General features: G+C 39.3%; 2 protein-coding genes across 3 annotated transcripts; one reads left to right on the top strand and one right to left on the bottom strand.

The window, feature by feature from the left end:
• Window positions 1-1,034: 1,034 nt before the first annotated feature.
• khnyn (KH and NYN domain containing) lies at window positions 1,035-12,561 on the bottom strand. The gene is made up of 9 exons (XM_020649356.3): window positions 12,264-12,561; window positions 10,738-10,994; window positions 9,142-9,276; window positions 5,362-7,130; window positions 5,082-5,212; window positions 4,267-4,363; window positions 3,506-3,613; window positions 3,206-3,307; window positions 1,035-3,106 (listed from the first exon to the last, which is right to left on the bottom strand). Exons 2-9 carry the CDS (start codon window positions 10,954-10,956, stop codon window positions 2,779-2,781), a joined length of 2,889 nt encoding a protein of 962 aa, XP_020505012.1. The 5' UTR covers window positions 10,957-10,994; window positions 12,264-12,561; the 3' UTR covers window positions 1,035-2,778.
• Window positions 12,562-14,171: 1,610 nt separating this feature from the next.
• On the top strand, window positions 14,172-24,160 carry ripk3 (receptor-interacting serine-threonine kinase 3). Of its 2 annotated transcripts, XM_020649345.3 has the most exons (14): window positions 14,172-14,302; window positions 14,711-14,812; window positions 16,714-16,877; window positions 16,958-17,120; window positions 17,836-17,991; window positions 19,133-19,284; window positions 19,707-19,756; window positions 20,032-20,193; window positions 20,341-20,423; window positions 20,548-20,608; window positions 20,697-20,761; window positions 21,508-21,559; window positions 21,646-21,812; window positions 22,523-24,160. In XM_020649345.3, exons 3-14 carry the CDS (start codon window positions 16,720-16,722, stop codon window positions 22,736-22,738), a joined length of 1,485 nt encoding a protein of 494 aa, XP_020505001.1. In that variant the 5' UTR covers window positions 14,172-14,302; window positions 14,711-14,812; window positions 16,714-16,719; the 3' UTR covers window positions 22,739-24,160. The 2 variants fall into 2 exon arrangements, with proteins under 2 accessions (XP_020505001.1, XP_020505003.1); XM_020649347.3 differs by lacking the exon at window positions 21,508-21,559 and having other exon boundaries at window positions 21,753-21,812.
• Window positions 24,161-25,504: the final 1,344 nt, after the last annotated feature.

Genomic DNA, 25,504 nt, shown 5'->3' with positions numbered 1-25,504 from the left:
CAGGTGGGGTGGCTCATCAGACTTCAAGGGAGGGCCGAATGCCACCCCTCTGGTTATTACTCTTTTTGCTGCACACTAAACAATAAAAACTTTGAATGCCAAACTAACAAAACAACATTTGAACCTTGAATTAATTAAGTGGTTAATTTATGCACATTTCATTCAAAAATCATTCATTTTTCAATTGATTTGTGCATTAATAATTATGATAATAAGAATGGGGATGATAATAATGTGGAACTATCAAAGTGTGCTCTCAAATGAATAATAGACTTAGAAATTCTGTGCAGAAGTAGATAATAGAGATATATTAACTTCTGTTTCTGACATTAAATCTGAGAAATTTCCAAACAAATGTCATAATAAACTGTTTCATCTTCTGTTTTTAAAGATAATTTTAAAAGTCAAATAAAGTTGCGGACCTTTAAACATGCAACCGTATCAAAGAAAAAAAAAACCTTTCTGGAAAGGCAGAAAGGGAAGGCTTCGACTGTAAAACATGAACATGACATCCACAACTCTATACTAGAGGTGTTTTGGTGTGTTGTTGTGCAAGCCAACATGACATGATGTAATTGATTTCAAATGGCGGTGGAGAGTGACCTCTGCTGGAATTTATTGCAAACAGCATCTTTCCCATGAATAAATCATTTTTGATTGAAGACTCATTGTTAGAATTAAAGGTATTCACTGGTACACATATATTTATGAAAGGATGCATACAAAAGACCAACCATGATACCTAACAAAATGATATTTACTAGTCCTGCTTTACAAATCATTTAAGATAATAAAATGCAGCTGGCTTATAAACCCAGACATCCCATTGCTCCAATGTAGCATTTTTTTGCTACTCCAAATGTTTTGGGCTTGTCTTGGTCTCAGAGCCCTCTAGTCTTGGTTATGTCTTGGTCTCCGTTAGGGTGGTCTTGATTCAACACTTACTCAAACTCTGATTTGTTAAGAATACTTTGAGAAGAAACCATCATATGTTCTATAGAGAGACAGTCACAGACAATGAGTAGAAGAAACACTTCAAATAACAGAAGATTTTTATCTTTTGAATCAAGAAGTACTTCAATGCAAAACAAAGGCAGCAGTTCAGAATTAAGCTCTTAACATGTACAGATATAAACAATACATATCAGAATAATAAATGTCACAATTCGTGAACCATAATAAAAATAGCCTCTGACTGACTGCCGTCAGGATCTACACTTTGTGTTCTTAGGCCCAAAGCTCAGGTCATGACATCATCAGCCCTTGTAAAAAATAAGTTAAAAACACTAAGACTTAGAGTAAAAAAATATTGTCAGGTTTCATATTTTTCTAAGGTGGCTTATAACACCTCTGACCCACATCTGGAGGTACAACCATTACAAAAAACTACCTGATTTGACCAACACATTAATGCAATAGCTGCAATACGCAACAGTATTAAATAGGGAACAATAAACCCAGAACGCAGAAAAATGTAATTTCTCATATTGCTTGTGCATGAAAAGTGATAGCCTGTTGTTCACACAAATGATAAAAAAATTGCACAATTATTTAATTTTTTTTACTTTTTTTTTGCATGAAGGGCCAAAGTAGCGCTGCTGCGTGATAAAAAAACAAAAAAATAGTGCTGTTTTTTTTTTTTAGTTGTTAATAAGACATTTAACTAACCAAGAGGATGCTGGTATCATTAAGCACTGGTCGTGTTTTTAATCAGAATTTCAAAGAGACTTAGACTCTATAGACAAGCTAGTGATTCAGTGACTCTGTACTCGAGCTAAATGGTAACGGGTTCACAGAGACAGAGCTAGCTTGTTCATATTTAGCAGGTAAGTTTACCATGTTTAACACATTAGTTTAACCTGTTAGCATTGTGACATTGCCATTTAGCATGAAACACAACGCAGTAAAAGCTGGGGCTGATTGGAATATTCTAAGTTGTGCAGTCATTTGGTCAGAGATAAAACAAAACTGGATAGTCATTTCTAACTAGCATCACTGTGAGCTACCCAGCTAGGAATGTTCACTTTCCTAATGTTATCATACAGGAATGTCAAACAGTAGTGCAAGCCAAGGTGAGGTTCAATGCTAACGTTAGCCTTCCTCTTATGTTAGCTGGGTTAGAATATGTTGTTTAACTTGAAGAAAAGACCTGACATTCTTGAGGGTTTTTCCTTCTTTTTGTCTGTTTAGTTTCTTAACCAGGAAGTAGTGAAAGTAACGGGATTTGTCAGACTGTTTATGTCTATTTGATTTGCAAACTGATTTGTAATAAGACAAGGACAGAGAGTCTCGGCCTCTACCAACATGTAAACAGAATTAACATATTGTTTAACGTGCAACATGTGGTCTGCCTCTACAGGGGAAACAAGTCTAACTCACCTTGAAGAGAACAGAAGATAATTTCCTTACTATTTATGAAAAATGCAGAGAGAACCAGTTTAGCCTTAGTAGCTTCTCTTCTTAGTAAAAATGACATTGACCTCAGGGAGAGGTCAGTGTTTAAAACAATGGAGGAATCTATTTTTAAAAAGAGTTTTAAAAGATTTTTTTCTACAAATGTAAGAGTTGTGAGTGGACACAAATAAGAATAATATCACATTAGACACATAACCCGTGGTGCTTTTGTAAATTCCATGCTTCTGCAAACCAATATAGTAAGTATGATTTCTTGTAATTCTTTTGGTGAGAGTTTATAATTATATCGCTTAAACTGGGACAAATTCAGCGCAACAAAAGTCCAATTTCACTTCATTAAAAACATTAAGACTAACAAGCTGTCTAGTCCGCCTGCTGCTGTAAGATCATATCCGACAGCACGTTAACGTCCATCTCGGACGGGTGGCTCTGAAGCACCAGCGCCACCATGTTGTCCTGACCCAGAAACACCTGACAGAGCTGCTCTCTAAGACTCTCTGTTTCCTCTAGACTCCTGACGTGTTGTCCCTTTCCTCGCCCTTTGCCCCGATTCCCTCCCTGTGTCACATCCAAAGCGCCGCCTGCGGTTCTGTCACGGAAGTTCAAGACCTCCGTTTGGGAGCGTGGAGTTTTGAAGGAAGGGAAAGTGGTGGCTGTGCCGGCAAAAGAGTGGTTTCCTGGGTCAGGAGTCCTGAGCAGAGACAAAGAACTTCATTAGGACAACACAGCAAAACCATTTTTAAAATGGTCCCTTATTATTTTTGGGCCTGTGGATTGTTACGGGGGGTACCTGTGTTCTGAGCGCAGGAAGTCGTCCAGGTGAGGCCCTCCTCTGCCCAAAGGGTCGTCTGGCACCATGAAGTGATCTCCGACAAACGTGTACTGAAGAAGTCTGTGAAGGAAATCACATGGGATTTGAGCACATCAATCAATCTAGAATCATTGAAATAGTACATTGTGTAGCTCCAGCCCTTTACGACACCGAATGGGGAAAGCGGTATAGATAATGGATGGATGAACTAAAAATAAGCTTCGGCAAATGTGTCTATCATAACCTTAAAGGAACATTATCATGATTTTTTTTCTTAACCTCTTTTTGATGATGTCCCTCCAGACGGCGGACTCATCTGAGAGGTCCCTCAGGTTGTCGTTAGTTACGATCACTCCATCTGTCTTCTGTGCAAGCTGCAGCATGAATCTGTGGGAACAAGAGCAAAGAGGAGTGAATTATTTCACAGCAACATTGACGAGAACCTAAAACTTCTAGATACGTTAGCGCCCCACAGTGGTGGTGCTAAAAGTATGCACAACATACTGATTATATGCAGGATTTTTGTAAAGTATAACCAGACTAAGGGTTGTTAGCTTAAATTTCAACACACTTAAGTACCACCATTGTTATGATTTATAAGACGTTCATTGTCTTCTTGGTTTGAGTGCCAAAATTTCGCCTTACAGAAACTGAGACAAGAAAAAGTTAGCACAACTTCTACCGAAATATGTCATGACAATTGAACTGCAACCCATGTATAGTGATTAGCATCAAAGAGCTAGATTCTTCCAAATACACAAAACTCTATCAAACAGTATGAAAACTAAAGATGTCTGGTAAGATCCTACAAAGAGGAAGTATTTAATCTTTGAAAGAAGTAAAGAAAACATTTTATTGGCACTGTTTGACATCGTGCATCATATTTTTGTTAGGCTGAAATGGCTGAGTCAGAATGTTCTGAAATATGCTACTGTACTGGTTCTACTATAATCTAGAGGCATCTGATGTTGCCTTCTGTAACAACACAAAGCATAAACAAGACTTTTAATTAAAGCAGCAGTACAGTCGAGTCCGTCTACCTGTCATCGTACGAGCTGATCCTCTTGCCTTGGACCTCTCTGGAGGGCGTGTAGGAGACCAGGCCCAGGTTCTGCAGCTCGGTCAGATAGTGCTTCTCTGAAGGGGCAGGAACAAAAAAAACACCAGGTTTAGTTTGAACTAAAAATCCCCCTACAAGCTCTCATCCTTGCCCAGGTCTGATGTGTTTCCCCCTGACGGGTGACTGAGAATCAAATGCATTCTATGTAAGAAAAAGATACTTGAAATAGCCCACTTTGGCAACACTGATTCATATACTTTGTGGGAAAACCCCACACAACAGGGGTTATGAATTCAAGTGGAAAGGTATGAATGTTATGCTAAAACCAGGCCAAACATATTAGATAGTGTATTATTTTACATATAATACATACACAATAAGTTTTACCTATATGTAAAAAAGAGGCCATCAAAGACTGTCAGCCATTCGCAAATACAAAGGACATTATGTTTTCCCCCCCCATCTCCTCCTGCTGCTATATCAGAGTATGATCCAGCCCATCCTAATGTACTGTTCCACATAATTCTTCAAAATGTGATGTTAAAAACAAGGCCAAACTCACAGGCATCACAACCACAGCTGCCAGAACAATTGGTCTCCCCACACCCAACCTAACAGAACTCAACAACAGGGACATCACATGCCTCACATCACACAATCTACTGAATCCATCCTCGTCACCCCACTTCCCTCAGGACAGAGGTACTAAGACATCCAAATGATTCCAAACTTTGAGCTTCCATTATATTGTTACAGTAGAGTTTAAAATGCTACTTGAGGAACAGGCAGTGTTACCTTTAATCCTGGGGTCGCTCTTTTGTCTCCACTGGGGCAAGAGGGCGCTGATGTGTCGATGGCCTCGGTCCCAGAAGTGCTGAACGGCCAACGCAATCCCACGGCAGGAAAAGAAAAGACTCAACCCGTGGCTGTAGGAACAGTGGATGAATGGTTTAAGAATTATAATAGGAACCTACTTTCACAATAAAAAATGTAACCAGATAAAAAAAAACACACACAGCTTAAATTCCCATCCTCCAATAATCCTTATTAAAGTAAATAAATAAGCAATTCCCACCTCATGGCAACGTTGCTCCCGTCAATGATGATGGTCCTCAGTTTCGGGTCTCCGGGTTTATCTGTTAGCTGAAGGTCAAAGCTCGCCTGCAGCCCTTCTAGAAAACGCTGCTCCCCTGTTACCACCACCGGAGAAGGAGCCACGATGCCACGTCTTTCCTTCGCTCTGTTCGGAGACGAGTCAGTTCTTGCGAAAAACGAGGGTGTATGTGCTTGGAGCCCTCGTTTGAAAGAGGTAGAAGAGTGGGACTTAGGGTTTGAGACATTGTCGTGGTTGGGTTGGGTTGGTTTTGGTGCGGAGGTATTGGCTCTGGTGTTGGTTTGGCCAAATGGTTTGTTGGTTTGGAAATTGGTTCGGGCCGTATCCAAGGACGAGGAATAAGTAGGCTTTGGTGGCCCTTTGACATCAGGCAGGATGATTTGGTGTGAGGTTTTTTGACTAGTGGGGGGCTGTTGAGGCTTATTAAGCCAAGAAAGCAAATCTCGCTCTCCAACATTTGGATTTGGTAGTTCTACCCATCCTCTAACATCAGATTCTCTCTTTTCGGCAGGTCTGAAAAGATCAATTTCGACATGTGCTTTGTTCTCCGCCGGTCCGACTTTCGATCCTTCTTTCTCCAGCACCACATCATCCATCTCTCTCGGCTCTTCCCGAAAGGCCCCCACTTCTCTTCCCTCCTCCCTCTGCAGTTCCAGGATCAGCTGGTGGGTGGATCCATCGTGCAGCTTGTTGTAGACTTTGGCTACGTTCTGCTCCATGTACCCGCAACTGGCAGCTGCTTTTTTCACCACTCCCAAGACAAAGTCCTCTTCAGAATCCTCTTTTTCCTTGTCCCTAGCCTCTTCATCAACGTGTCTTGTTCCTGTTGCACCATTCTCATCTTCACCACTAACGTCTTGTGCCTTTACCTTACTACCCATCTGGTTATCTCCTCCAGCTGCCAGTTCTACATCTTCTCTGTGCTCCGTCTCACAAGGTCGGTTCCTCTCCCTGTGATTCGAGGCAGCAGTATCTTGATTGTTCTCACGGTCACTGCGATCCTTCTCCTGTTGCACCAAGTCCAGTATCTGCGATGCCTCCTTAGGGCCAGTTTGCGCAAGAACTCGTTTCACAACATCCTCCGTGTACCCCATGGCTGTGAAGAACTTAAGAAGAAGCCAGAACTCTTTATTTCCCACTGGTGACTGGAGCTCAAGTACTTCCCCCTCCCCAAGTCCTTCGTTCACCTTGGTGCCTACCGTTGCCTCCTGTTCCATCTGCTCCTCTTCCTCAACCTCCTGTGGAGAACTCATAAGTCTTTTCTCAGCACCCTCAGCCTCCTCTGCCCTACCACTAGAGCCTTCAGACTGGAAGAGGGACTCCCTAACTGTGTCTCTCGGCAAACTTGCACTTGTTCCTTCAATCCATTGATCAGTAGTTCTGTCCCATTTATCCTCTAAATCCCCAAGTGGTCCTGCCCCTGTATATCCATCTTGAACTGTAAAATCGGTGTTAGATCCAATCCCAGAGTCTTTCACCAAATCCAGCAGAATTTCCTTCACTGACCCTGGTAGAACCAGAAGATCCAAGATGTGCCTGTCCTCCCAGTTCTCTACGAGGGTTTTAAAGGCTCGGCGAGAATCCAAAGACTCCCCAGAGCCTCGATCTCCAGTGTCAGAGCGTCTGGACTGTATGCCCTCATACCTCTCCACCAGGTCCATAATAAGGGAGTAGGCTCGGACCACTGGCTCGGCAAGACCTGATATTAGCAGGAATCCTGTAGAGCCAACCTGGTTGGGTTGAGGGAAATGGAACAATGTTAATCGTCTTAGTGATGGGAGGAAATTGAAGTGGACATTTTGAATGAAAGAGTGTTGCAGTGGTGGTGCTTTAGGAACTAAGGTTGATCCTTTTTGATACAATCTCTTTTATTTTAATGATTGATAGTATCATTAATCCAGAAGCTTTAAAATACCCCACACATCTTTGGCCTTATATAATCCCAAAGCTGCCGCAAGCCAGAGAGATCAACAGTGGTCCATTCAATTCACTGGTTGGCAAATATGGACCTTTCCCCAGTCTTTTTGGTGGCAAAGCTACGTTTCGGTCTTTTAAGCCCCTGACACACGATGCTGTCCAACTTTGTCATGGTCCAGCAAGGAGACTGTTTAGCATGCGCAGAACGCCTCGGCAGTTGAGGCTCTTACACAAAAGGTGTACACTCAAAAGTACACAAATCTCCAACAGCAACAAAAGAAGGTGGAAGAAAATACTGGTGAACAGAAACCATAATGCAGGATGTAAACGTCACCACCCCCTCCCACCATTTTCCTACTGTGTTCTCACAGCTCACCCCGACTTCACACTGGAAAATTGACTAGGGGGACTGGCTAGGAAAATAGTCTGGGTAGAGTCAGTGTGAATAATTTGTCTGTTTGCGTTCACACATGAAGCGCACTCTGAAAACTTTAGGAGTTTTTTGCAAGTGTGAAAGCCCCATTAGAAAGGGTTGTAGACACAATAACAGTTGATTAGTAAGCCACTTGTAGCAACTAATGAGAGCAAAAAAAAGTTGTCCAAATTTCCCAGGGCTGTATATTTGCTTTCTCACTAATATTCAGTAATAATAAGAATAACAGGCAAAAAAATTCCAATGATGACAGTGTTACATAAAGAGGCCATTGTTACCTCACAAGGAGATGACACATTTCTTTCATTGCTGGTGACGCAATACTGATCTTTACTCATTTTGTAATTTCTTAAAAAAACAAAAAACAAGTGCATCAACTTATTAGTTGATGTAATTATTGTATCAAAAGTCAAAAATAAAACTTGTGTCATTGAAAGGATGCAAGACTTAAAGGCCACATAATTTTCAACAAGTTTAATAAGTCGTAGAGCTCCCCGAAACATCTCTGTGAAGTTTCTTGTTCTAAATCCACTCTGATCCTGTATTTGATCATACCTATAAACCCCTCTATTTCAGCCCTGCTCAGAACAGGCTGTTTCTCTGTCTGTAGCTTTAAATATGTAAATGAGCTGTGTCTCTGGCTTTCTCGCTCCATGTCCTATTGTTTACGGTGAGAAGGCAGACTCAGAGGGCAGAACAAAAACTTAGCTGTGGGGGTATCACCCACCTGGGGGAGGGGCTAGTGCCCCTTGTGATGTCATGAAGGGAAAATCTCAAACAGCCTGTTTAAGAACACATTTTCTGTAAGTGTAAGTGTATAAGTAGCTGCATCATAAGTGATAGCATCAAACATTTAACTTTTTTCAAGTTCCTTTTAGCTGTTTCCATTTAGTGTTGATCCGTAACAGGTTCCTTTTCCTGTGATTAAGTTAATGATTAAGTGACCTCTCATCTACCAAAAGGTCCTTACTTCATTTCAAAATAAAAGCAGGATTTAACTAAACCAGCAAAAAAAGTACTTTCGGCTTAAGACACAAAAATAAGAAAGTACAAAAATTCAAAGTAAAAGCCTTAAAATAGTTATTTTTAAATTATAATTAAAGGACTTTCATACGCAATTAATCATGACTAACTATTTAAATTTAACGGTTCATCGCAATTTTGACAGCCCTAATATTTCAGTTTCCTTTCAAATCAAAGTCATTCACATTCTTATGGCACCTATTGACTTTAATATGAGTTTTGATTGCGCTCCTCTTTTACTTTAATAATTACCAAAACTGTTTTTTACTCACAGGTTCAAACCTAACAACTGCTTGCTGACATTTCCCTTGAATTATCTAAATAGTACAAATGAAGCCCCAAACAGAGACCCAGGATGCAACACTCACCACGATATGTGCAGAGGTGCTTTTGATCAGGGAGTCCATGAACAGCCCTCTGGCTCCACAGAAGACGCAGTGAAGGAGCCCGGGATATGAAACCTCCTGCTGCTCCTCCTGGTTCACGACTCCTTTCACAAACAACTACAACATGGGAATAAATCACATCAACACTGCACTGGTAATGAAAGTAAAACACAGAGCCTAAATTTCAATGTGAAAAAGACTGAAATCATACTTTTAGACCTAAAACATGAGGAGAAATGCTCTGTTGACTGAGACAGAGATGTTCTGAAAATGTTATTTTTTCATCCAAAAGAAATACAACAAAGGGGCGGCCATTTTTAGATCAAGTAGATGCTAAAAAAAAAAAAGCAACAATAGGACACTTCCTTTCATTCCAAACCCTGCAGCTTGGCTTTACGCCAGGACCACGAGGAGGGAGCAGGGAGGGAGCTTATCTGCTCTGCACTTTCCTCCCCATAACATTTACATTTAATATCAAGCTCCTTATCCTCACATACAAACTAGGCCTTTAAGAACACTGGGATCGTTCGCCACTGGGTTTCAGTTCAGCTCAGTTTTTACTGGCTTTTATGAGATCATTCTTTTTTGCTACAGTATCAGTCAGTCACTGTGACTCGAGCAGGTTGGTCTCATACTTCACGTGGACAGAATTCAACAGATTTGTAATCAACATTCGATTTATAACCCTTCAGTGAGTCATTTTCAAGGTACACTGACCTTTTGTCAACGAGCAATGATGACTAACACTACACGTTGTCGGAGTAACTCAAACGAGGTGGCGTCTCAAACGAAATGGTTTAAAGCAAGATTAACTGCCGTGAAATACAACATGCACTAGAAAAAAAAAAGTGTGGGGTCAGGGTGTGGACGTTATGCTTTTTAAGGCATATCCAATCTTCAAAATGGTTTCAGCGATGTGTTCTGTAACTTTCCCCAAGATTACAGCTCATCTCTTAAAGGCAGAATGTGCGACATTTTACACATAAATACAACAGGAATCAAATATATCCTGTGTAAATGTCTCTCTGAGTCATGACTGTCTACAATGAGCGAGAAGCTCGAGTCCCGCTGGCTGTGTTGTTGTCAGAGCCGTGTTTACATGGACGGGACGGCCAACTTGCATATTAAGCTGTTTTAGTCAAGGACTAGAGAGAAGAAGAAGAACATACTCACTGATTATTTGAATGTCACATAAACGTTTTTAGATCACGGTCATTCTGTGTCAATTTACAAGAAATGTGAATCTAGGAGCAAACTTAAGAGCGCTAACATTAGCATGCTAACACAACAACAGGCACAACACAGGCAATTACAGCTTGAGCAGAGGACAATTGTGTCCGCCTCTTGTGCTAAACTCGAGTGGAAGTCAGAATAGTGTTCATGGACAACAACAGCAAATAAATGGGGCGCTGGTAGCCTAGTGGTTAGTGAACGAGCCACATGTACGGAGGTTATAGAGCGGCCCAGGTTTGAATCCGACCTGTGCCTCCTTCCCATCCTGTCTCTAAAATAAAGGCAAAAAAGTCCCAAAATAAATCTACAAGAAAAGCATATAAATAACTAAAAATCATGACTCACTTTGGCAGCCGTCACGTTCTTCCTCCGCCCTTGTAGCTTGAGCCATATCTGTCCGTTGTTGTCCTGTGACGTATCATCCGTCCCGACTTCGAACCTCACTCCGAATATCCGCTCCACAGTGCCGTGCAGGGACGCCAGAGATCCTCGGAGAACCCCAGCACACGCAAACTCATCCTCCACCTCCGCTTCCCCTCCCCCATCGCTCCTCTCACCGTCCATGATGCGTTTTTCAAACCAGCGTCCAAGAGTTGAACATTCTGCGGAGAACAAAATATATAAACACACACCCGTTTGTAGGAAAATGATAAAATGTCTGACAGCTTGTTATCTCAAGTATCGCCCCAAGTGGACTGTTATTAACACAAACGTCAAAGTTATATTTGTTTATTAAACTTTAAGATTAAGGAATCCCAAAATCAGAATTGCTTTCTTTTCACCGACTTGTGTTCATTAAAATAATTAACTGAATATTATATGTGTTCCACAAAACAAAATGTGAACGTGTACATACATCTCAGGAGATCAAATGAAATGCTGAATGAATGTGCGGTACATTTAAAAATCGAGCAATTCCCCATCAAATATCGCCTTTCAATAAATCTCGCTGTAAGGTATTTACAAACGGCAGAACACGGAAATTACGTTTTGTTTATTTTAAGAAAACCGCAAGAGACGGTTTAAGCAGTTTTGCTTTTCGTGTGGTTAGTCTCTGGAACCGGTTACTGTCTTCAGGTGAGTTCCATAAAACATAAAAAGCATCACACCATGAACTCTGTCTAACACATTTCGCGGAGTTTTTACACCGAAACCAACAAATTGACCGCTCACGCACTCGGTCGTCACTTCCGGGTCACCTCCGGCATTTGGTACTTTCCCTTTCCAGCCAGATTCTGATATTTAAATATGTGTCGTGACTGGTTAATGTGTTTTGCATCTTGTACACTTGTTTTCTAAAATACAAATTTGTATTTCCCTTGATAAGAGAGTTTTGCTTTTGTAAATTTGTTTTATAACATGCAAAAAAAAATTCAAAAATGTAAAATTCTCTCGAGCTCTGATAAAATGTTTTGCACTCCCCAGCCACCGTACAATTGGTTTATATAATATGACTGAAGGTCTTTTTTTTTTTAAAGCTTCTGTATCGAAACATTGAAAGTGAAATGTCATCACCCATATCCAAATATTTGGTTAAAGGCAGGTAGATGTAAATGTTATATATAACCATTAAAAAAGGGTAAGTCTGAGTAAAATGGGAACATTTTGAAAAGTGTTACGACTGTCTCCCCTGCTCAGATACTTTCTTTCAGCTTTCGTTGAAGTGTTTTCCATCTTTAAAACCAAAATACGACGTCAAAGTGTATCCGACACCCTGCGCGTAAACAAATGAAACATTTATTGTCAGGTAAACAAACCTATCCTCGGGTTACGGTTAGTACGCACAAGCAGGAAACAGGTCTTTGAAATCAATTTAAAAAAATGTGACTTTTAAATAATAATATATCGTGTTTCTGTGTCGTTTTTCTTACGTGAGCTCGGTCGCTTTTTTCGCCTTCAAAGTTTCGTTTCCAAGCAGCTCCACCGACGGAGACGCGGCTCGGCTCGCTTCCAGTCTTCCGCAATAAAACAATAACACGCAACCAATCAGTCCGAAGTTCAACATAACATGTGGTTATGTCAGAAGAAAAAAAAAGTAAAATAGGTTATCGCTCCTGGAAAAAAGGGTTTCAAATGTGACTTCACTGCGGCGAGCAGGCGAGGCGGATGAGGAAGTGTTTTCTAGGTCTGGACCGTCAAACCAGTCGAGTGGTTGAAACCCGTAAAGACTAAATCGAAACTAAAGGAAAAACTCACGTAGGCCTTAATAATCTTTCACCCAGGGCTGATGTGGTGGCTGACTAAAACTATCCCGGGGGAACAGTGTTCAATGTGTCAAAAACCAAGCAGGCTATTTCACCATGTTTTAAAAACAATTTATTATTTATTATGGCTTTCTTTCCCCCCTGACGCATAAATAATTATCATTTCTAAAATACACTTTTCAAAACTTCTCATGTTTTAAAGTATGACCCTACCACATGCTACTATTCATAAACACTGTTTGCACTTTGGTATTTGAGTCAGACAGATAAAGGGGATTTCCACTGACGTCAGAAGCGGGGGTTTTCTTTCTTTCCTTTTCCTGTCAAAGTTCACAACTACAAAACTTTGTAGCTGGTTACAACTCTTGAGATTGCCATCTCATTGTCTCTGTAGCCCATCAGAATAAGCAAAAAAAAAACAACAACAAAAAAAACGTCTTTATGTGTTTACAAGATTCTTTATTGTCTTCAAAATTGAATTGAAAGATGAGAGTGTCTGTACATGGCAAAGACAGGAAGAGAAATGTTAGCACCTCCCATCTCTGTGTTTACTGGAAGAAAACAAATGAAATGTCTAATAAATATGTGATGAACTGGATTTAAAATATATAGCCTAGAGGACACTTTCTATAAAACAGCATGCGGTATATGCTCCAAGAATTTATATGATTACGCAAATTCTGTTTTTCCCCTGTGAGTCATAGTTTGTTTTGAACGTGATCCCTTTAATGTTTCTCTGCTGTCTATCAAATAGTACAAATCCGCCCCTGAAAATAGTCCCTGAGCAATTCCATCATTAGTCCGTTTTGTGTCACATGATCTTAAAGCTTCATTGCTCAGTTAATCATATAGAGTACTAATAATTATAACTTATGGTAGTAGGCTAAGTGTTTTTGAAAGATGTATGTCAATAGATGCAAAGGGTCATGAACCTTAAGGAAATTAAAAATAAGAAATTAATCTTAAAATGTGTCTGTGTGATAATGTCAAGTCATAAAGTAGTCTGGAGGTAGATCTGGTCTGCATTGTGTAATCTGGGTTTGTGATGAGATAGTTCATGGAAACCAACTCATTTACTGTAATTCATTTTGAAGACTACGCCCCCTAGTGGTTATACATGCATTAATATGAGATTCGTTATCACAAACTCTGGTGTCTTGGAGTAGACTTTTTTTGTTATCAGATTTTTTTTATTTATAGCCTATTCCAGTTATAAATCACTCTCATAAATAATTAATTAATTGTCTGTTTGTTGAAGAATAAAAACAAAAAATAGATCCTTAAAAATGACAAAATTGCAGCAAAGGTTAAAACTGATTTCTCTTAAAGTTTTTAGTTGTATCCCGAGCTTCTTGTCTTTCAATCACGCGATTTAAAAAAGTAATCATAAATTGAGGATGTTTAGGAATGGTCGGGTAACGGTATAATACGATGTGATACATACGCGTGATACGATACACGATACAATGTGATACTAGAAAAATTAAATTCTGTCGTAACACTTGATGTTAAAGCAGAAGTAAAAAAAAAAAAAAGGTGATGTTTGAGAGAAGCTGTTTCACTTCCTCATTCTGCCCCTAACATCCCATCACACAGGAGCTGTCATCCCTTCAGTTAGATGTTTACTGAATGAGCAAGAGAGGTTTTACACTGTTTAAATCCGTCTGTGCGCTTTAATCACGAGGAAGAAGAGTTAATCTTCGACGGTAAGTGGTTTCCTCTTTTATTTAAAGTTCATCGTCCTGTTTAAAGAGGATGTAACACTTTGATTTCATGTTGGCACGATTGTAGTTCTCAACCACAGCATTTGTATGAGACTTTTTTTTTCCAGCTTTAAAGCTAAATTAGCAGGTAGTTTGTACTTTTAATATCACATTAAATCAGACATAACATGGCTTTACAGGATTAGTGCTTGATCTGATTTTGAACATTTTAGAGATGTCGCTGTTTTTCTGTTCACACCTTGGGCTTTGTTCGCACTTTCAGAGCAGGTGAACAACAACAAAATGTGGTTTCCTTAAGTCAGCGTGTGCTGCCGGAAAAGGTAAAAGGACATAAAACGTGCCACAGCCTGTGATGACTAACTGTCCACCTTTATTTACTTCCTGAAACAGAACAGAGCAGAGAGAAGGAGCCATAGCATGACATCTCTGATGAAGAGCTGAGTTAGAGAAAGGAATCTTTAAACCTTACCTTCAAAAGAAAAGTCAACAAATGTGAGTACTTTATTCTTATTCCCCATTTTATTCATGGGACATCTTTGTTTTTTTATACAAACAATTTAAAGAAATAACTTTACAACTTTACCGTACAGCATCTGTAAATTTGTTTTGCCATTTAATTTAAGTATTTTCTGTCATTTAAAAATACTAAAATATACAGTGTAATCTTTATTTGTTTTGGTACTTAACATACTTATATGGCTATACGGCAGGTATGTTTTCAATACATGGTTAAACATGTGATCTGATGCATGAAATTCAAAGGCGGTTTTTCAAAATAATGTAATATTTCTCATTTGTTGAGGAATAAAAGCTGATTTCAAGTTGTGACTGGAACAAACTTTCTCATTATATATCAGTTTGAGCATCAGAAACAAACAAAACATCTGTGTTTTATTCAGCCATCTCACTGCCTAAAGGTTTTCTTTATTCTATCAGAGCATTGGCCTTAAGAATAATAACAAATATAAACCCATCAGAGGTAAATGAGAGGAAAAGGGAACAGGTGAGTAAATGAGATGGGATGGGCAGGTGAGAATGACGGGAAGAGGCACGAAGAAGTGGCTGGATCTTAGAAAATGAAACTAAAGTTAATCAATTACAGGAAAAACCAGAGCGTAAAGTTATTGCTATAAGGAGCTGACTGAGGGTTTATGACATGTGTTGCATAATAAATACTGGTGTGATGGTTGTATAACACCACTGTAAGAGTCCTTTTGACCGATTTCTTTAGTTTGTACTAGGGCCCGACCGATATGGGATTCTTGGTGCCGATGCAGATTTCAATACTGGGAAGGGGAGAAAAATTCCGATACTGACATATCGGCCGATATCTTTCTTAGCTCTATGTTCGATCTGTAGAGATAGATAGATACAGTAAATATATACAGTTATTGCATTGATCCCTCAAATGCAGTTATCAAACACTTATGGAAAAGATATGTTATGAAGACAAGATGGTCACTCAACTGGAAAGTAACAGCTTTTAATCCATATAGCGCCCTCTGCTAGTGACAGCCAGAAGTGTAACACAATGATGCTCAAATGAAAGTACTATTTGACTGGTGAATAAATCTGGTAATATCAGTGCATATCTGAGATAAAAATTAGCCAATACCGATAGTCACTGTATAAGCTAATATCGGCCAATATTATCGGCTGGCCAATTAATCGGTCAGGCTCTAGTTTGTACTAATCCCAACTTTATTGTTGTTTTTGTTTGCTTCTGGCCAATTTATAAGTATCGTACAGCGAGCAGGTTTTTAAGCCATGCAAACTCAACGTACCCCCTGTACATTAAACCTTTTTTATATAAAACTGTATTTGTACAAATATAGCAACAAAACTTACTGACATCATCTTAAAAAGCCTTATATTTCCCCCCGGGAGTGGTTGAGACCAAATACAGAGCTGAAAGAGAGTGAATATTTGACCCTCATTTTTCAAATAAACAACAAAAGTCTCATTAAATGAATCATCATGCTCTACTTAATGTGTAAATAAGCCTGTGTTGGATTAAAAGTGTGAAGCAGTCATTTAAAACTTGATATTTCAGGGCGCTGGATGGTCTACTGGTGCTTCAGCGTCTGTCTCTTTAAGGCCCCCCTCCCCACATGCCAAGTTTCTTCTTATTGGCTTACATAGAGGCTTGAAGCTGTCTCGTGAAATTCTTGGTTTCATATCAGGGAACTATGGCGTGATTTGCAGAACAAGCCATTTAGCACACTCTTTAACATACGTCTACCTCGTGATCTGAAACTTTAACCATGTGTAGTACGGGAATCCAGCATTGTAACACTATATGTGAGTTTTAAAACGGGGATCAGCATAATAGGCCAACTTAAAAAACCTGTATAATGTTAATGCACCTTGTAACTGATCATGTATTCCTTCAGTCCACTATGGCTAAGCCCAGCTATCTGTCCATGAGGACTATTGAAGACTCCCACTTGGAGGGCTGGGAGATGATTGACTCTGGAGGTTTTGGACACGTCTACAAAGTCAAGCATCGTCAGTGGTGCTCCAATGTTGCCATTAAACTGCTTCGTTTTGATGACAGGTAATCATTATCAAGAGTTTCTATTTTCTTCAACCAAAAGTTGTTGAGAGTAACTAATGACGCAACTAAAACTCACACAGTCAAACTTTGCTGCGAGAGCTCAACATGATGTATCAAGGGAGCAGCCCGTATGTCATTCAGGTCCTCGGGATCTTTAGGGGTCAACTGCCATCTAACCCATCATCGACACAGCTTGGACTGGTCATGGAGCTCATGGAGAGAGGATCGGTTGCTTTTCTACAGGTAAGTAGTGGTGGAACAAAAAATCAAATATTGTACTGCTATAATTAAGATACACACATTAAAGCTTTGCAGTAAAAAAATCAGCTTTAATTCTTTTAGATCTTAGCGCAGCTTTTGATACTGTTGATCACACAATTTTAATTGATCGTCTTGAAAGCTGGGTTGGTTTAAAGGATACTGCACTTAGCTGGTTTTACTCTTATCTTTTAGAATGAACCTTTGCGGCCACCATCGGTAACTACTCCTCCTCTGCCTCTAACATTACCTGTGGTGTACCACAAGGTTCGGTTTTAGGTCCCATTTTATTCTCTATTTATATGCTGCCTCTTGGCCAAATAATTGAACGCCACAAAGTCTACTTTCACTGCTATGCAGACAATACACAGATATACCTTCCTTTGAGACCTGAGGACCCAAGAGGAGCCTAGCTGCTGTCAGAAACTGTCTAAACGATATCAACTGCTGGATGGCACAAAACTTTCTCCAACTGAACAATTCTAAACCTGAAATCATAGAATTCAACCCGCCAAACTCCACTCATATTTCAAAGAGCAGCCTCGGTCCCAAATACAACAGCCTATTAAAGTAGGAATGTAAATGAACAAATGTCATAAAAACTACTTCCTACTCATAACAAACATTTTGTGACTTTCTTCTATAGTTAAGAGAAAGTTGAAATAGATCTATTATGATGGAAACAATCTTCTTCCAACAGAAATCTTTACCTGGACCTCCACCCTGGCCATTGGTCTTCAGAATGGCTCACCAAGTGGCTTTGGGGATAAACTTCCTCCACTGTCTGTGCCCCCCTGTGCTCCACCTTGACCTGAAGCCCAGCAACGTGCTGCTGGACCCCTCTCTTAATGCCAAGGTGAGTTCAAGGCTTTCGGGGGAAGGCAGTTTACTAAGTCTAATGCCATCAGGGTTGATAAGTTAATGCTGTCAAAAAGTTGTATTGTAGTACAAGCTGTATGTCGTATACATGTAGGGTAACTGACCTCTTCTGGACGAATGAGTTGCTGGGAAGACAACTGATAGAAAAAGAAGAAGGGGGACTAGCCAAACATCACTGAAAAACAATACATGGTTGATAACTACGAGCTACTTTTATACAACAGATTCAGGCACTTCATACTATTGCGTTAGTTATATTAGCTTAGTCTTGTTATTTTGATGAAGCCAACTATTTTTTAAGGTTAGGGTTTTAAACCTTTTTTTTTGCATCATGAAAAGCCACCGAATGGTAACGTGTTCTTTTAGCGTCTTCCTAGCTAACATATTATCTAGTGGGTGGCTGTAAGCTAACGTTAGACATTGTCTGTGTTTTCCAATATATTGTTATATCTGGAAATACATAATCCGTACCAGGAATGCTTTATTTGTCCCGAGGTGGTAATTTGGTTATATGCTATACGACATGCACACATTGATGGAGGATCCTGGTTCAAATTCCAGCCTGACAGTTTGTGGTGTTTGCATTTGTTCCCTGTGCAAGCGTGGGTTCTTTCCGGGGAACTCTGGCTTCCTCCCACAATCCAAAGACATGATTGTTAAGTTAATTGGTGACTCTAAATTGTCCGTAGGTGTGGATGTAAGTGTGGCTGGTTTTCTGTCTCGATTTGTCAGCCCTGTGATTGACTGGCAACCAGTCCAGTACGAACAGGCCTTTCGCCAAATGACAGCGGGAATCGGCTCCAGCCCTTCATGACTCATTATGTTCTTTAGTCGCTGATCAAGTAGTGGACTGGTAATTCATGTAAGAAACCCTAAGTCTACATGATTAACAAACTGGAAAACAGCAGTACAACATCATTGCGGTTCATCTTGTTGTGCGGTTTCCCCCTCAATGATGTAACTTCAGAATATGTTATTGACTCCAATGCTATGATTCAGCTTCAATAAGAGAAGTAAAACTAATGCTGAGCCAATCTTTTCTGAAAACTTTCTGTTAAAAAAGGTCATTCGTTTTGGCAGGCTTTCCTCCTTTTGCTAATCTTTCATCTCCTCTCCAGCTTACAGATTTCGGCCTTTCCAGATTTTACCACAGTAGCACGCAGCTTTCCAAGAAGGACACTGAGACAGAGGGGGGAGGGACACTTCCATATATGCCACCAGAGGCATTTGATGTGAACTACAAACCTAAACAAGCCTCTGATATCTACAGGTATAAAGGAACTAAACCAGAAATTGGATAATAGTGTTTTACTTATTATATAATATTCAACTATGCCACCTTTATCAAGATACACATACTGAGGTCAATTTTACTTTTAAAGCAGGAAGTAAGTAGCTTTACTAAAAGAGTTATTGTCGTAGAAAGAAGCACATATTTTCACCGGAAGTCAAAATAAACCCTGGGAGAAGTTATTTCTGTTCAGAAGGTTACACAGCTTTTACTGTACTCAATCAAACTTACAGGCAATCAGGTGACTTCCTCGTCAAACAAACCACACCACATGCATCTGCAATACCACTGCACTTGAGTTTTTGTTACAGTTTAGTTTGGCTGCAGTTTACAGATGAAAAAGCCCTGATGTATGTACAAATGTATGACTTACATAATCAATCCTCTCCGCTCTCTTTCAGTTATGGCATACTCTTATGGTCCATTGTCACAGGGAGAAAACCTTATGAACGTAAGAGACACTCGTGCCTTTTTGTCCTCCTCTCTTATTTATCCTTGCTTTTCTTTTCTTTCTTTGTTATTGTTGTTACAAAATTGCTTCTGAATCGTCCGTGCTGTGGTTTGAATCCTGCTGGAGGTATCCAGCTGCCTTTCATTACTGCTAGTTAACGTGAGCACGATTGAGCACAATTTGTTTGCCAAAATCTCCCAAGTAAAATGTGTAGCAGAATTAGTTTTTAGTTCAACAACCCAGACAGCAGCTCAGACAAGCTCTCTCTTTTGCAGATGCAACATCCGACTTAGTCCGCCTTCTAATCCCGGAAGGACAACGTCCATCACTGGATGATATCAGAAGCCAAGTGACGGGGGTGGCAGGTTTGGAGGTGCTGATGGCGGTCATGGAGAAATGCTGGAGAGGAAACCAAGACCAAAGGCCCTCGGCCCATGGTTAGAAATTCGTTTTAACCTACCCTGAATCCAACATGCATACAACAGGAGAAATTGTTAAATTTAGTATCCTGATAACAACAGGATGGTTGTGCCATATCAATATTCCTGAAACAAAATTTGACTATTTTATCACCTTTTTTGCAGTGTGTACAACGGTGACAGAAGAATTGTATAAAGTGCACAAACATGCGATGGTTGACGTTGTCCATCAGGTGCTCAAGGAACTGGTAAGAAACAAATCGCCCCATCGACACTCGAATCATGCGGGAAGGCTGTAAAATGTGAACATAACTCAGCAAACTTTTCTTTCTGAACTGAGATTGACTCACACTTTCTCTTCCTCTTCTCAAGGATCAACAGGAAGAAGGTTTAGTAGAGCAAGTTCAGAAGGTTCACATCTCCGAGGTGTCAGGTTGGTTTTTTTTATATTTCATTATTTCACATTTAGAAGAACACTTGTCCATTAAATGTTTCATGTACGTTTTTTTCTTTTTTAACAGTGGGTGCCAGACGTGAGGAAGTGAATCTGTATGATAGCGTGCCAACAGGGCCTGCACCAGTACAGGTATGAATCAGTTCAACCTCAATTAGAGACTTTTATTTTAACGCTGAAGAAAGAGATAAACCTTCAGAGAGAGGCTCACTTCCAAAACAAAACTCCTCGTGGAGAAAGATACGACTTTGACTTCAAAATGTAGACTTTTCTCACGTTATATTTCATTACTATCTTTAAACATCAAAGAATATAAAATGACTCACTGTGTGGTCTGAAAAAACATTCTTTGTTTTCCACCTTTGACAAATATTATAATGTGCAGTTTCAAACTTTATGTGCCACCACAGAGTCATATTTCACACATCATTTCCTTCTCCTTGAGGGGATTTGACACAGAAAAAGCTGTTGAACACAGAAAATCGTACTCCTAAAAAGTTCATAAAATTAAGTTAAGGTTGGACAATCAGTGATAGAAAGGGAATTGAAATCAAATCAAGATTATCAGTGCATTAGCCTACTGATTTCAGTACTTTTGGAGTAAGCTAGGTTAGCTGTCTCTTTGCTAACCTAAGCTAGCTAGCTTCCAGCAATAGCTTTAAACTTTGAGGGTTTGAAAACTTTAAAATAATTTTTGGTTAGTAATAAATAACAAGTGTTTTCAACAGTTCATAAACTATTGAGCAGTCATTTGTAATGGCTGGGCTTCCAGAGACCTCTTGTGCAGTTTTGGATACCAAAACCGAATTTAATATTAATATGACCAACTTTACAAACTTGAAAATAGCATGGTGTGCTACCTGTTTGTTTCGTTGCAGGAAATGGCTAGTGGGCGGATGGCAAATCAAAGACCTGAACCAAGACTCAGAGGTAAAAAGGAAGTTGGTGTTTCAGCTGCAAAGAAACCACAAGACCCGTGGCTGAATGTTTTCATATCATGTCCTTCCTTCTTTCAGATTCCCCTTCACATCGACCAGCCACTAAGTGTGAAGTCGACCAGGGCAGCTCAGTGATGGACAAAAATGTAAAAAAGTCTTCCGTTTACCCCATTTTATCTTCACAGCCCACTCGTTCCAGTGTGCACTCATCCCACAACAGAGTACAAAATATGTTCCCAGAGCTCGTGAGTTTTTAATTTTTTTTTTTACTTATCTCTTCTTTAACTACATTCCATCAACCAACCAATCAATCAACCAATCAACCAACCAATCAATCAACCAATCAATCAACCAATCAATCAATCAATCGAGATTTTCCCTTCATGACATCACAAAGGGCAGTAACCCCTCCCCTAAGTGGGTGACACTCCCACAGCTAGGGGTTTGTTCTGCCCTCTGAGTCTGCCTTCTCACCGTAAACAATTGGGATAAAAATCAAAAAGTTGAGAAGATTTCAAGAATAAAGTCAAAAAGTTGAGATTTAAGTTCAAATACATTTTTGAGAATGAAGTCAAAATTATCAGAAAAAGTCAAAATGTCCAGAAACAAAGTTGAAATGTTGAGAATGAAGTTGAAAAACAGTTTTCAAAATTTGGACTTCATTCCCAAATTCGAATTGTCTCGACTTTATTTCCAAAACTTTGAAATTTTTCTCGATATTTCGACTTTTGTCATGAAGTGCAAATTAAAAAAATCTTAATTTCTCACACCTGGCTATAATCCTTCAAAAAATGAAAAACCATTTTCATCAACTGGCATTTTATTATTTACCTATTTGACAGTTGTTTTTTCTCTATTATAAGAAGTTTTATTCTAGCTGTATTTTCACTGATTTTTAAGTCATTAACACAGCAGAGTTTTTCTCACCTTTTATTATTATTTATTTTATTCACAGCGTCGGTGTTCCATCTCCAGCCTTTTGCCCTGCTTCCCCTCCCCGCCTTCACGTGAATATTACATCAACATGAGCGATGTGACAGGAATTCAGTACGGCAACGGCAACACCATGCACATCAACCTGCATGAGAGGAAGCGGCACCCGTCAGCACCTCCTAGTGTCAACTTCCCGTCCACACAACCAGGAAGTAGATTGGACAAGAAAGAAAGCTGAGTCAAGTGAAGGGGGGCGTGAGGGAAGTGGCGGACACCAACCGCACTCACAATTTACCACACCAGCATTCATCATTACAAACTTTTCATACTGTGCTGTTTTTAAATTGCACTCCTCAATGAATCCTCAAATTTGACATATTCTCATAAAATGTATTCACCGTGCAATAATGAAGAGCTGTTCAGTCACATCAGACGATTGAATGTTTCAAGTATGTAAAAAAATGTCCTGACTGATATTTTGTGAATTTATTTATTTAGCCGGATAATTTGAATTTTAGGAATGTTTAGGTAAATATTTTGTGTTTCCGAGCAGGTATAGAAATGTATTTTCTTTTACTTTTGGACCATTTCGACAATTCAAAGGTAGCTAGATCTGTTGTGCTGTCCCACCCTGATACATATGTGGTGCCAAAATTGCACAAATCCACTATTACGCATGACAGACGCACCTAGCTGAGCCACTGTACTTCATTGTACTTCTAGCTAATGCAGTAAAGATCATGATGACTGGGCAGAAACACCCTCAATATTGAAAGCGAAGAATCATCGCTTCATATGGAGTATGAGTAGTTGTCGATACTGGTGTACATTTCTCTAATTTTACAGTTTACAATAAAACAACAAACAGCCTTATGTAATTAACACCAGGGTGTGGTGTTGCCACTGCAAGAACTGAGGGAAGTTTAGCCAGACTTTGGTTTGTTATTTTTTTTCAGAGTACTTCCTAGTATAAGAGGAACCTCAAGAGAAATAATAAACTATGAGCGATCAGTACTTTTCATTTTGTAGCATGGCTGGATCATGTCAATTCAGTGTTGAGCAGTACTTTGAGGAGTTCCCCCAATGGAGTCCTCTAAACTGTTGGGACCAAAATCGCATATTAAGTTCTCTTATTTATTTAGTTTAGTTGGTTTATCCTTTATTTACACATGAGGAAGTTCATGGTGAAGACAATCTCCATGTATTATGGTGTGGCTTCATTTTTGTAATGTATGTTTTAAATTTCAAATCTGTTTTTTAAAGAAGCTCTTTAAGTATTTTTGTTATTTTTTTCTGGTCTTTATTGATTGTGGTTTTCATCTTTGAACATTTTCAACGTTGAGCCAGGCCTAACACCTCTGTTCTGTCCTGTCAGCAGTGTAAATATCAGTCAAATGCGTTCATATGGTTTTGCCTTTGTACCAACTGTGGTCAATGAATATCCTCAGTCACAATGCCACCATCAGATGCCAAAAACCGACTTAAGAACACATTGACTACAAAACAGGGGGATTTATTGTCACACAAAAATGTAAACTTCCTAACTCAATACTTTGTTAAAACCAATGTCCATCACTGTTTCATCAATGGTTATTGAAGTTTGACTTGTGGTTCTTGATCATAAAATGTACTTTGTATAAATATATATATTTGGAAAGCACTAGTGTCTGATTTATTGTTTTCTTATTCTTGTGACTGTTTGTACAACTTAATGAACTTGTGAAGTGCAGCAAAGAAAATGGTGAGAAATAAATGAATTGTGACCTTACTATATGATCAGACATTAAGGAAACATGCTATGTTGAAGTGTTGGCTTCTCTGACAACAATGCAGCAGCCAGCATGTCCTCCTTCTAACTTTAGATTCTGGTCCTGAATGCTCTGGATTTGTTTTGACCAGAGAAGGCAGGCGGTTTTAAGGCGACCCCCCCACACGGCCGTTTTGGACACCCCTTGGTTTTCCAGGTAAACGGCAAACCAACAGGTGTTGCAGCGATGGAAGCGGGCAAGAGAACTGGTTCAGATAGAAGTGATTGTACCCAACCTAAAAAGATATTGGAGATGCTTTTTATCATTGGAGAGAGATTAGAAGGCAGAAAGGTTTCAAGACCGATGCAGAGCTGGCTAAACACTGAAGCTTCAGGTTTCAGAGACATGGCAATCTGCATGTACAAAGAAGCTATGGAGAAGGGGGCCGGTGGAGACAGCTCTCTCAAATGTTTTGAATTTGGACTGCAGTACCCATTTTAAACACTGGATGTCAGAGTTACATACTGTGCCTAAAAAACATTTTTTACTCAAAGTAAAACTCTTGTATTTGTGTATAACTGAAGCACAATGCAGTTGATGTAAAGGTGCTGCAGTAAAAAATGTTGACAGCAATAATTCTTCACTCAAAAGAAGCATGATATAAACTGAATAGCTGCATGCAATATTTAAGTTTAAAAAATGTCATCTTAAAGGAAAAATCTGACATTTTTGATTCACCGGATGGTAAATTAAACCTTTAGAAGGACCAAACCCAACATTGTGTTCAATTCAGGAATTTCTAATAAAATGGGTAATGTAGATTTTTATCAAATTCTAATTAAACACTTTGTAGGTTTGATGAAACAAATTCAAATAGCTATTTCTGAATAGCTATAGCTCCAATATCTCCTGCACATTTTCTTTATTTCATTTTTAGTTTGATGACATGTCTAGTTTGTACTTGGTGTGCTGAAAGTCTTCCTTAACTTTGTCTATTACTGAACCTTGACTGTAGGTGGCACTACTGCTTTTCTAATCAGCTTTATTAACTTATATTGACTTCTGTCTCTTCTGTAACCACTGACAATCTATTATTTATCCCGTCCATTTCATTAGTGTAATTACGAGTAATGTCTTGTTTTATACCTGCAACAGAAAAATGCAGAGAAATGTAATTGAAAATCCTCTCATTTGTGTTGATTATTTTCTGTGATCAGTTTTGGTATTCATCTAGTTCTTGAATGAAAGCCTTCACA

Source organism: Labrus bergylta, chromosome 22 (assembly GCF_963930695.1).
Source record: "Labrus bergylta chromosome 22, fLabBer1.1, whole genome shotgun sequence".
Lineage (NCBI taxonomy): Eukaryota > Metazoa > Chordata > Actinopteri > Labriformes > Labridae > Labrus > Labrus bergylta.
Note: the sequence above shows the minus strand (reverse complement) of the source record. Positions and strands in the feature narration are given on the sequence as shown.

Bases quoted from the DNA above. Each gene is read 5' to 3' on its own strand.
- ripk3 (XM_020649345.3), top strand. From the start codon at position 16,720: ATGGCTAAGCCCAGCTATCTGTCCATGAGGACTATTGAAGACTCCCAC. The intron at 19,757-20,031 runs GTAAGAGACACT...TCTCTTTTGCAG, and splicing joins AGGGAGAAAACCTTATGAAC to ATGCAACATCCGACTTAGTC. The intron at 21,813-22,522 runs GTGAGTTTTTAA...TTTTATTCACAG, and splicing joins AAAATATGTTCCCAGAGCTC to CGTCGGTGTTCCATCTCCAG.
- khnyn (XM_020649356.3), bottom strand. From the start codon at position 10,956: ATGGACGGTGAGAGGAGCGATGGGGGAGGGGAAGCGGAGGTGGAGGAT. The intron at 3,308-3,505 runs GTTAAGAAAAAA...TTTCCTTCACAG, and splicing joins AGGGACATCATCAAAAAGAG to ACTTCTTCAGTACACGTTTG. The intron at 3,107-3,205 runs GTACCCCCCGTA...GTCTCTGCTCAG, and splicing joins TTCCTGCGCTCAGAACACAG to GACTCCTGACCCAGGAAACC.